The sequence below is a fragment of the Gobio gobio genome, assembly GCF_949357685.1.
Source record: "Gobio gobio genome assembly, chromosome: 10".
NCBI classification, from domain to species: Eukaryota; Metazoa; Chordata; class Actinopteri; order Cypriniformes; family Gobionidae; genus Gobio; species Gobio gobio.
Window position 1 is genome coordinate 23,054,618 of NC_137116.1, and position 12,481 is coordinate 23,067,098.

General features: G+C 37.9%; 1 protein-coding gene across 3 annotated transcripts in view; it reads right to left on the minus strand.

Moving 5' to 3' along the window:
• The window catches only part of LOC307133107 (actin filament-associated protein 1-like 2), a 107,910-nt gene that overhangs the window by 62,057 nt on the left and 33,372 nt on the right, over positions 1 to 12,481 (minus strand). For 2 of the 3 annotated variants that reach the window (XM_079827913.1, XM_079827912.1), the window contains exons 2-3: positions 9,251 to 9,388; positions 6,301 to 6,434 (exon numbers count right to left, since the gene is read on the minus strand). In XM_079827913.1, coding sequence (XP_079684039.1) covers positions 6,301 to 6,434; positions 9,251 to 9,388 — 272 coding nt within the window. Of the gene's footprint in view, positions 1 to 6,300; positions 6,435 to 6,663; positions 6,743 to 9,250; positions 9,389 to 12,481 lie in introns of all 3 variants that reach the window. The other variant, XM_079827914.1, reaches the window with a different exon arrangement.

Here is a 12,481-nt window from a genome sequence, read left to right on the forward strand (position 1 = left end):
ACCTTAAATAGTAGAAAATATTTACAGAACAAACATGATCAGGAACTTACTCAAAAACCTTATGAGGGCAAAAAAAAAAGCAAAAAAAAGCAAAATAATCGTTCATTAATCGTAATCGAGGTCAAATGTTCAATTAATCGAGGTTTTTATTTTTGGTCAAATCGTTACAGCCCTAGTTGAAATTACTTCTGTGTGAGCTGTAATTTGTGCATTGCTACATTTTTGACAACAGACAATTGGATATTTGTTGCTCTAATGTGATACACCTTAACCGCTCTGTCTTCTTAACAGCCATGAGTGATTTTTCATCGCGGTTCTTCCTACAGCACTGTTTTTCTCTTTTAGTACTTCCCATCCCTGTTGTTTATATGTGATTGCTCACTTGAAAGACCTTGGTTACAAGGCAAGATTTGACCTCTGACCTCGTGCCCTGCACAACCCTTGGGTGAGATGAGGGGGCAAGACCACAGTGAGGCTACGTTGTAGCTGAGAGATACTCATCAGGTGGCCACAACACAAGCTTTGGTCCAACCCCGACGCTCTGGGCCTTGTAACCACTAGTGTGCAGCCTGCCCATCTGCCCTGTTATTATGGCCATAGAGCTAGTGTCTCTTAAAATACACATCACAGTGTAAGTACACACTGTAATGAGCCCGGAGTATACATTACAACACCATCAAACACTTGTGTACTCTAAAATACACATCATGGCACATACACACACCATGATGTTTTTAGGGTATTCATTACATTATACATCTATATCCCTAACATATGTCTTTGTCAAACATATTGAGGCACACCACACATAACAGTTTGGAACATTGCCCCTGGCCCTGTCACAGGAAGGGACCACTAAGGACCTCAAAAGTACAGGGTACTTATTGGGCCAGGGGGAAAGCATAACAATTTAGTCCCAAGCCCCATTACTTTTACCATCCTCTAAAAATACTTCAAAAGTGACAGTAAAGACATTTATGATGTTACAAAAGATTTCTATTTAAAATAAAATCCTATTATTTTTTTAAAGTTTTATTCATAAAATAATCATGTAAAAAACAAAGACAATATCAATAATAAGTTTTTTCAACATTTATAATAATAAGAAATGTTTCTTGAGCAGCAAATCAGCATATTACAAATGATATCTGAAGGATCATGTGAAAAAGCTGGTGAAAATAAAAATGAAGTAATGGCTGCTGAAAATTTAGCTTTGCCATGACTGGAATATATTTTAAATTGCAATACTAAAAAAATGAATACTGTAAAACTGTTTTTACTGTATTCATAAAAAAATACAGCCTTGGTGAGCATAAGTAGATTGTCCTCTACTTAAGACTTGCTAAAGATCCCACACACAGAGTTAAAAGGCTCACCAGCATAGGGTAAAAGGCACTTACTTAATACTTAAGCTAAAATAATGTTTTAAAAACAATTTCTTTATTTATACTTGTTAAAAACAATAACTTTAGCCTGTAATTCATTTTTGTTTACTAAATATACTGTCATTAAAATATGTTCATTTTAAAAATACAGAAAAAAAATATTTTAATTAAATATTCTGAAAGTATTGAATGAGATCCAACAATAATTTAAAACAGCTTTACAGTAGTAAAATACATATTTTTAATAATATGATATGATTGACATTTTATTTTTAAATATGTTTTCATTATAAATACTGTGATTATCGGTGGACAACCAAGTTAATGTATGATGCACTATCCCCCGGTTTCACAGACAAGGCTTAAGCTAGTCCTAGACTAAAATGCATGTTTGAGCAGTTTTAACTGAAAGCAACTTGCACTGAGATATCTTAAAATATGTCAGTGTCATTGTTTTGTCTCAAGATGCACACCAGCAATGTTTTTTTATATGGCACGTTTATAAAAGTTACTTAAATGTCCTAATTGAATTAAGGCCTAATCCTGGCTTAGTCTAAGCCATGTCTGTGAAACCGGGCCTATATTGCCAAAAGTATTGGGACACCCTTCCAAATAATTGAATTCAGGTGTTGCAATCACTTCCATGGCCAAAAGTGTAAAAAAGCAAGCACCTAAGCATGCAGACTGTTTCTACAAACATTTGTGAAAGAATGGTTCGCTTTAAGGAGTTCAGTGAATTCAAGCATGGTACCGTGATAGATTGCCACCTGTGCAATAAGTCCATTCGTGAAATTTCCTCACTACTAACTATTCTACGGTCAACTGTTAGTGGCATAATACCGAAGTGGAAGCAATTGGAAACAACAGCAACTCAGCCACGAAGTAGGCCACGTAAAATCACAGAGCAGGGTCAGTCTCCAACTTTCTGCAGAGTCAATTGCTACAGACCTCCAAACTTTGTGTGGCCTTCAGATTAGCTCAAGAACAGTGCGTAGAGAGCTTCATGGAATGGGTTTCCATGGCCGAGCAGCTGCATCCAAGCCTTACATCACCAAGTGCAATGCAAAGCGTCGGATGCAGTGGTGTAAAGCAGGCCGCCACTGGACTCTAGAGCAGTGGAAACGTGTTCTCTCTGTCTGGCAATCCGATGGATGAGTCTGGGTTTGGCGGTTGCCAGGAGAATGGTACTTGCCTGACTGCATTGTGCCACGTGTAAAGTTTGATGGAGGGGGGGTTATGGTGTTTTTTTTTTTTTTCAGGGGTTGGGCTTGGCCCCTTAGTTCCAGTGAAATTAACTCTTAATGCTTCAGCATACCAAGATATTTTGGACAATTAATGCTCCCAATTTTGTGGGAACAGTTTGGGGATGGCCCCTTCCTGTTCCAACATGACTATGCAATAGTGAACAAAGCACGGTCCATAAAGACATGGATGAGCGAGTTTGGTGTGGAGGAACTTGACTGGCCTGCACAGAGTCCCGACCTCAACCTGATAGAAATCCTTTGGAAGGAATTAGAGCGGAGACTGCAAGCCAGGCCAACATCAGTAACATTCTTGTCCAACATCAGTGCCTGAACTCACAAATGCGCTTCTAGAAGAATGGTCAAAAATTCCCCTAAACACACTCCTAAACCTTGTGGAAAGCCTTCCCAGAAGAGTTGAAGCTGTTATAGCTGCAAAGGGTGGGCGAACTCCATATTAAACCCTACAGATTAAGAATGGGATGTTATTAAAGTTCATGTGCACGTAAAGGCAGGCGTCCCAAAACGTTTGGCAATATAGTGTATTTACCATCTAACCATGTCATGTCAACAAATGGAAAAGTTTATTGTGCCTTTAGCAACCAACAGCAGGGGCGCTTTTTACACCAAATTTTTACACAAAAATTATTCCATTATTGAAAAACTGTTGCTTTAGTTACCTTTAATAAAAACATTAACAAGACCTTTGCCTCAAAATACAGTCAATAATTTTATCAATTGTCATTTTCTACATAAATCTACAAATTTCCAAATGCATTTTCAACACATAAGGGCTTTTCACACTGCGCTTAACCCAGAGTTAACACAATCCCCTACTCTAACAACAAATGAAAATAAATTTACAATAAGGAAGTGGATTGTATCCTTGAAGCAAGTGCTGCTATCATTGTTTTTTTTTTAACCATGAATCACTCAAGGGGGAACCACTGGAATGTTATTTTTGATAGCTTGTTCTCATCACACAACCTAATCATACATCAAGACCTTTACACACTGTTGTTTGCACTGTTTCTGGGCTAAATTACATTTGTAAAGGTCTCTTTCTGTTTTCATTCTGTTCCCTGTTACGGTTTGCCTGAGTTCTGTTTGCCTGTTAGTTTCCCTAGTTACTTATTAGTTTCACATCTGTTTCTAATTCTGTTAATTACATTTCCCTGTGGATTTAAAGCTTGAGTTCTGTCAGTTATTTGTCGTTTTTTTGTGTTAGCATTGTTAAGTAAAGTTTCTTTGGATCACCTGCATTGTGTGCTTACCACCAGTATGTGACAGAATACCGGACCTAAACATAAGATGTTTAGACCAAAAGGCGCAAACCTTTGAGGGACACACAAGGACGTTTTTTTATACCTGACGTGCCTCACCCACTATCAGGATCACTCCAACGCACACCTGCTCGGTGATGGTCTTTGGGAAATGTTGCCGTGTTTGTGGAGTGGGTTCTGGTAAAACAACGATTCAGTGTTCACCGTCTGCCACGCTGTGGAGGACATCACCAAGCCCCACTCTTGACCAAGAGCCCAGCCAGCTGCCCCACACCCTGCACGGAGCCTACGCCACAGCCCACCACAGACATGGAGCCCGAGCCTATCGCGATGTCAGCGCCAAAAGGAATGACTGAGCCAATTATCGCCCCGGAGCACGAGCCCTACGCAGAGTCTTACCAGATGCGTGAGCCGGCTACATCGTCTGTGCCATTGGGTGTGCTCGTGGAGTTTGAGGGGATGGTATGGAGCCCTGCCCACACTCCCCTGTCAATGAGGGTGAGCTGCAGCTGGCCTCTCCAAACTTTGGAAGAGGATTCTCCCCGAGATCTCCTGTCTCTGCTAGTTCAGTCCAGCTTCAAGTCTCCTGTGTCTCTAGTGATCCCACCCAACCTTCCTCTCCCATCTCCTCTACCAAAGACAGCCAGTTCTTCAGCCCAAACTCCGCTGTTTCCCTTCAGTTGCTTGGCTCCACTCGGCTTCACTCTGCTGTGTGAATCTTCCACAGGTATTCTGGTCTCCCGCTCCGCCATGGCAAGAGGATCCCCTGGCTCCACTGAGCTCATCACTCCACCTCGGCTCGCCCACCAGTCGGCTCCACCTTGGCTCCTCACTCCTTCGGCTGTACCTGGGACCATCATCCTCGTCCCTCCGGCTGCACCTTGGTCAGTCGTTGCTATGCCTGCACCATAGACTTTCAGGCCTTCAGCTGTGCTTCATCCCTCCATCCCTTTGGCTCCACCTTTCCTCCAGCCCCGCACTGGTCCTGGGCCCCACCAGCTCAGTCTGGCTCATCACCCTCCACTTGGATGTTTGACACCGCTTCAGTCTCCAGATTCATCTGTGTGGCCTGGGCTCATCGGCTCTGTTTGGGTCTTCACTTCCATCAGCTCCATCTCAGTCGGCTGTCCTCCTGGGTCTTCCAGTCAAGTCTCCACCATGGTTCCTTCTTCCTTTGACTCCGCCCTGAGTTCTGTTTGCCTATAGTTTCCCTAGTTACTTAGTAGTGCCACATCTGTTTCTAAATCTGTTAATTACCTTTCCCTGTGCATTTAAAGTTCTGTCAGTTCCTAGTACGATATTATTTGAGTTTACGTGGTTGTGTATTTCTGTGAAGGATCCTGAGTGTTAGTATTGTTAAATAAAGAGTTTTTTCTCCTGTGTTGTGCATATACTACAGCCACCAGTATGTTACATCATTATAATGCATTTCTGAAATTCTCCACTATGATTCAAAACACCCCCACATACACATGAAACAGCTTTTAATGCCTGGCAGTGGGTGTCCATTCAGACAATCTTGGCATATGTCACAATGTTTTGCATGGTAAAGCAACATATGAGCCAAATCATTTGTACATTATAATATATAGCTACCCCAGGCTGGTAAAAGGCACAAGCATATAACTTCAAAATTAGTCAAATGAAGGACACAAAACAAAGGCTGCCTTCCAAGGATACTTCAAATTGAGATGGCCTTTGACATCACTTGATGACGTGGCAGCCTTGATATGCAGCCTGACTGGGACACAGACTTCCGATTGAGAAGCACACATAGAGAATAACTAAACTGTTGAATACAATTATGCTTTAACAATAAAAAAGTTCCTCAATATTTTTAATATGTAGTAATTGTTTTATAAAATTAAATATTGTTTTCAATAATTGAAATAAAGCTTAAATAAAATAAAATGTAAATATTAGATGAAAAGCTAAAACTTAAAAAAAAAATTGCCTAGGCAACTAAATTAAATTAAATAAGGTTTAAGATGAAGTACTAAAATTACTAAAACTAAAACTGATTTAAAAAAAAAAGCTAAATAGAAATGACAAAAGCTCAACAAAAGAACTAAAATTTAGGGCTAGCGGTGCTGGTTTCTGGCTGAGTTGGCTGAAAAATAGATTTTTTTATTTGGAAAACTGACTATGAACAGATAAATGGTGCACGATAAGACTATGAGGAATGAGTAAGTAAACATTTTTGTACAGTCCATACCAACTCAAATCATATTTGCTTGTATGTAAAATTAGCTTTCATACAAAATAAAAATCTTTCTTTGATGAACAAGTATATAAAGCTGTAACATTCTATTTAGAGCTCATACCATGTCAATAAATCTTTCAGTGTTATATCAAATCATGGAGTCATGGTGGCTGGAGGGCTGGACTCACCCCTTGCTGCAGTTGTTCAGTAGAGATGACTGAAAGAGTTTCCTCTGTCAAATGAGCCTCAGCGGTGGTGTTTTCCCTGAGATCACTGGGGCCTCCAGAGGGACAGTTCATAATCATGTACTCCGCATCCTCTGCTAAACATAAAACATATAAGCACATATAATTGTAATTCATTTACACAGAAAAGAACCCAAAACCCAAAGTGGAGCTATAAACTGAAGAATGAAGAGGTTAGACATCCATAACAGAAGTCATTTACAAATAAAAGTCTTAAAGATATAGTGGTAAAGATGACCTTTTTACATCTAAGGTTAAATGAGAGTAGCGGTCTATGAATAGAACATCTGTCCCCCCCAATCTTACCATGACCTTGCACTGACTCTCTTTATCCTGAAAATGGATAAAGTTCAGTTCAGCTCAATCACTACAGCTGCAGGTGGATCTACAGTGTTTCCAGACAGATATGGAAAAAAACAGTATAAAACATGACAGCTTTGTTGGAGCTGTGCTGCAGTGATAGCGCACCTATGGGATATTTAACAAAAGTGCACTCTTTGTACGGTGCCCAAAAACTCTATATTAATGAATATAGAGTATGAATATGCATTAACTAAAGAACAATAGTAATGAATAATTTTGATCAACAAACATTTGTAATACTTCTATATTATTACAAATAATAATATATTATTACAGTGACACTTAATAAACGTTTAAAAAAAGCAAACCATTATTTCATTATATTTCAGCATTAGCATACATTGCTAGACAGGTAGTGAACCTAATCTAGCTAACAATTTTAACTTATTTACAGCTGAAATGTCACAGGTATATGTAACAAGCAATGTATTTATCATAATGTACTTTAAATAACATAAAAAAAATAATGTCAGAAAGATATCAGTTCCGCTGTTGTTCATAAATACGTTTGTACAATGAGGACACCGTGGACACTGATCATGACACCATTAAAAAAGTAATCATTGCCCCAGTGTTGTAGTGAGCCAAGGTCATTGCCTAATGATTCACATCCTAGGAAGCTGACTGAGACACGCACACACACTCACGTTCTGCTATTGTCAATGTTTTGCTACACGGACTAAAGACCTCATTGCTTCCTGGATTTAGCTTCCAAGTTTTGTCTTTTCCTTGTTGTTTTCCTCCTGTTTTTCTTTTGGGTTTAGTTTATAGATATGTTTTTATTTTGTAAATACAGGGAGTGCAGAATTATTTGGCACGTTGATTTTCTGATCATATTTTTTTCCAGGCACATTTGACCAATTCCAAACCACAGTAATCCTAATAACTACTATTGATTTAGTATTTAATAATGTATAAGTGATATATAATTGTTCATGAAGGCTGGAAATGAAAAACACCTTATATTCAGGTGTGCAGAATTATTAGGCATGTTTTCTTTTACAGATAAATTGAGCCAAAAAAGAGATTTAACTCAGACTGAAAAGTCAAAAAGTATTAAATGCCCATGAGAAGGATGCAATACTAATGCAATACTAGACATTGCAGTTAAGGCGTGACCATTGGACAGTGAAATGCTCGTTGGGTCAGCAGGGTCAGACAAAAACATGTGGCGGAGAAAAGACACCTATTAACCGCAAAAGAATTAAGAATTAAGGTGAAGAATTAAGGGTGAAACCATCAGGAACCCTTTAGTCTCCAGCGCCACCATTTTCCAGAGCTGCAACCTACCTGGAGTCTCCAGAAGTGCAAGGTGTCAGGATCTCAGAGACTTCAGTTAGGTAAAGAATCCTAAAAAATGACCCCCACTAAATAAGAATCATAAGCTGAAGTGTTGTAAAATACATGAAGCCTGCTTTTTTATAGGCTTTATGGACAGATAGGTTGAGAGTGACTCTTGAAGGACCAGCACCACATCCTCTAGTACCACTGTTTGAAGAATTCATCTTCCAGAATCTGGCAGTACGTTTTGGGAGTTCATTTTAGTCCGTTTTGCAGAGATGGACTAAAAATGAACTCCCAAAACGTACTGCCAGATTCTGGAAGATGAATTCTTCAAACAGTGGTACTAGAGGATGTGGTGCTGGTCCTTCAAGAGTCACTCTCAACCTATCTGTCCATAAAGCCTATAAAAAAACCTTCTTCATGTATTTTACAACACTTCAGCTTGTGATTCTTATCTAGTGGGGGTCATTTTTTAGGATTCTTTACCTAACTGAAGTCTCTGAGATCCTGACACCTTGCACTTCTGGAGACTCCAGGTAGGTTGCAGCTCTGGAAAATGGTGGCGCTGGAGACTAAAGGGTTCCTGATGGTTTCACCCTTAATTCTTCACCTTAATTCTTAATTCTTTTGCGGTTAATAGGTGTCTTTTCTTCACCACCTGTTTTTGTCAGATCTTGCTGACCCAACGAGCATTTCACTGTCCAATGGTCATGCCTTAACTGCAATGTCTAGTATTGCATTAGTATTGCATCCTTCTCATGGGCATTTAATACTTTTTGACTTTTCAGTCTGAGTTAAATCTCTTTTTTGGCTCAATTTATCTGTAAAAGAAAACATGCCTAATAATTCTGCACACCTGAATATAAGGTGATTTTCATTTCCAGCCTTCATGAACAATTATATATCACTTATACATTATTAAATACTAAATCAATAGTAGTTATTAGGATTACTGTGGTTTGGAATTGGTCAAATGTGCCTGGAAAAAAAAATATGATCAGAAAATCAACGTGCCTAATAATTCTGCACTCCCTGTAAATAAGCATTTGAATTCATCTCCTGTCTCGCTTAATTGTCGCAGTCATTCTGCGACAATTACTGGTTTTACTGTATTTTTGATCAAATTAAAACAGCCTCAGTGAGCATAAAAAAAAAAAGAAAAAAATCGTTCTTACTTCAAACATTGGAACAGAAGTGTTACTTACATTTACAGTCACACAGTTACTTCAGAAAAACAAGTGGTTACCTGGTGTGTCCTTATTGTCCTGTAGTTTATATAGCAGCTCTGAAATTGATTTTTTCTGGGCCTGAGCAATGTAACTGAGATTTTCACTGTCCAGAACCAGCAAGAACGCCTGCAGGTCCGAAACCAGGCGAGCCAGCACTACAAAATCAAAGAAAACAGACATGGGTATCATCAGTACACACAATTAAATGATTTCTCACAATAACAGCTTGATTGGAAATGACTCACTATAAAAATCCTTGATTTTTCTGTGTCTTCATAGTACATCACGTCTCATATCTCAAGCACTTGACTGACACGATTTATGATTATTTGATGTATACAATGTGATGATTTTTAAGCTGTAATTAATTTAAGCTGTAAGTAATATTTTGATGGATACAGGATGGATTGGTCTTGTTTTAGATCGAAAGTCTGTACCTGGGACCATGGTAAAACAATAAAGTCTATACATAAAATACTTTTTAAATTCAGTTAGCAAAGACAGATGATGAAGGCTTGAAGAAAAATTAACTATCTGTCTGACTAACCTGTTATATTTAAAGTTCAGTGTTTTCAGGAGAGATCAGTGTTTGATTAATTAAACCACAATAGTAAACAGTCTCAAGTCGTGCTGAATTATTTGAGTTTTCAGATTTTCAATCATTCTTTCAAGAGCTGATATTTTGACCGATGGGGAGGGCTCCTAAACTGCTGATTTATTTACTCTCTAAGCCGAATAAGTGTGTTCTGTGTTGCTTTGAATTATTTACTAAAGGGACTTTATAGCAATGTTAGAGTGCATTCCTGCAGCCGAACCCTTTCATCACATTATACTTATATTCACACAAACATCAGCACTTGTGCCCCTAACACACACACTAAAGTCGTACCTTTACTGTGCACCTAAAGAGTTAATTTTAATATTGAATTAAACACATTTCTCCCATCCTGAATTGCTGAAATTGTGACCAAAGCGTGCAAATTTTCTATCATGCTGTGATATTTGGTGACTTGAGAATGAAAAGAGGCCTTTACCTGTTTTATAATGGTTTAAAGTGAAGCCTGCTCTCTGTCTTGCTCTTATTATGTTGGCTACAGACAAACAGGCCACTGTTCAAGCCCTCACCACAGTAAACATACAGCGACTCCATACACTGTGTATATTACACAGACACACATCAGTGGGCCTTTGTATTGCAGTCAATCCTCTCTCACTCTTTCTAGCACAAATTTTAAACCCTTAAACTTCAGCACATAACTTATACTGAGCTATGAAATAGGGACCTGAGACATGAACCACATTGGGACCTAACCCACCTAGCAACCATATCGCAACATGTTAAAAACACTCAGAACTATAACCTTTTGCACAGGTAAGTGTCACTCATATTTTCTTCAGAAAATATGCAAACCTAGTTGCATAACCCTGTTCTACCATCTTTCTCTCTTGTAAATATGATATAAATATGCTTAAAGGGGTCATGAATTGAGAAATCAACTTTCCCTTGAGCTTTTGATATATAAAAGGTCATCTTAATATAAGAATATCCTGTAAGTTTCAGAGCTGAAAACTTCCTTGTTAGTCAAAGAAAAGCATTTATTGACAGCTGGCTCAGCAAACGATCAATCTGCGAATGCGCATCTCGTGACGTCAGAGTGCAGTGAAACGCCACCTTAACCGAAGAAGATGAACGCCTATTCTGTGGCCCCGCCCACCAATTTGTGGCTGGCATGTTAGATAAATAACATAGGCCTACGGCAAACTTTCAAGCAATAAAGCTTATAGCATGTTTCAAACATGCCATAAGCTTCCTTCGGATTCCAAAATGCATGGTTGAACTTTATTTTTAATGAGGGGTTAATAAAGGCCTTCTGAAGGGAATCGATGTGTTTGTGTGAGAAAATTATCCATATTTAAAATGTCATTAAGCAAAATAACTAGCTTCCAGCAGACAGTGAAAGAATAACAACTGAACTGATGCATGTGCCAAGGATAGAGCAAAACCCCTGCGCAACCTCTACCTCAACCTCTATATGTCAGTTCAGTTTTATTCTTTCGCTGTCTACCGGAAGCTAGTTTTTTAACTTAATAACATTTTAAATGTGGATATTTAAAATGTTATTAAGTAAAATAACTAGCTCCCGGTACTTAATGCACTTAAGTGCACTTTTAAAAAGTTCACTTTGTAATAATGTAAAATTAAAAGTTAATAATATTATTGTTTTAATAATATTAAATTGTGTTTTAGTAGACTTATTTGAAGTAGACATATAGAAGTATTTTGATGTGTTGACTTTATTTGACATTACATTTAAAGTTAATATAAATTAAATTGCAACCTCAACATTACATGTGTAATTACAAATATATTTAAATACATGGAATACGATTTTTAAAAGTATTTTAGTTAACCATAAATTCAAGGCAGTACATACAGTAGTACATTTTAACCATATTTCAAAGACAATATAAGTAATAATGAAATAACACATGAAGAAGTACTTTAAGATGGCCAAAAAAGCACTCTAAAGTATATTATTTCCATAAGTACTCTTTTTAAAGTGTGTAAAAAGAGTGCTAAATCGTAAAGTCAGATATTCCTAGTTCCTCACAATGCGCCAATTTGATCTCTGGTGAAAAACCTCCATACAGGCCAGCTGTTGTGATAGAGAGCTGAATGGTCCTTTGACAAGCTCTCTGTAGGGAACCTACATTGAGGCCTATGTAAAGCCTTTGAAACACACAGTTATTTCAATACTCATTTTAAAATAGAACTTTTCAGTCAATCAATCTAGTTTATTCCAAAAAGTTTGCAAACAAATTTAACACATATACACATTTAAAATGTATTTTTCTTAGGAAAAAGTTTGATAGCGATTTTATTTTTATTTTTTAAAGCATCACAGTATTGTGATTATCTTGAGATAATCAGATAACCCTTTTGTAGCAAAGGCTGCTAAGATAGCAGGTTAGCATTATGATACCATAGCAGGCTTGTTTAAATTGCTGAAATAAGGTCTGTGGTGAACACAAGCTCAAGACACTTTCATGTTTTATTCTATGACATAAAATACATCAGTATTACCCCACTTGTAATTTTTTTGAAGCCGTTACGTGTCTTGAAAAAGGCGGTTACTAAATGGGACTACAGAAGCTGTCAGGGAGATTAAACGGCATCACGCCGAAAAGATAAGCTTAGTCTGCTTTTACAGCTTCATTATGCTTATAATTGTGCTCTTATAAACTAG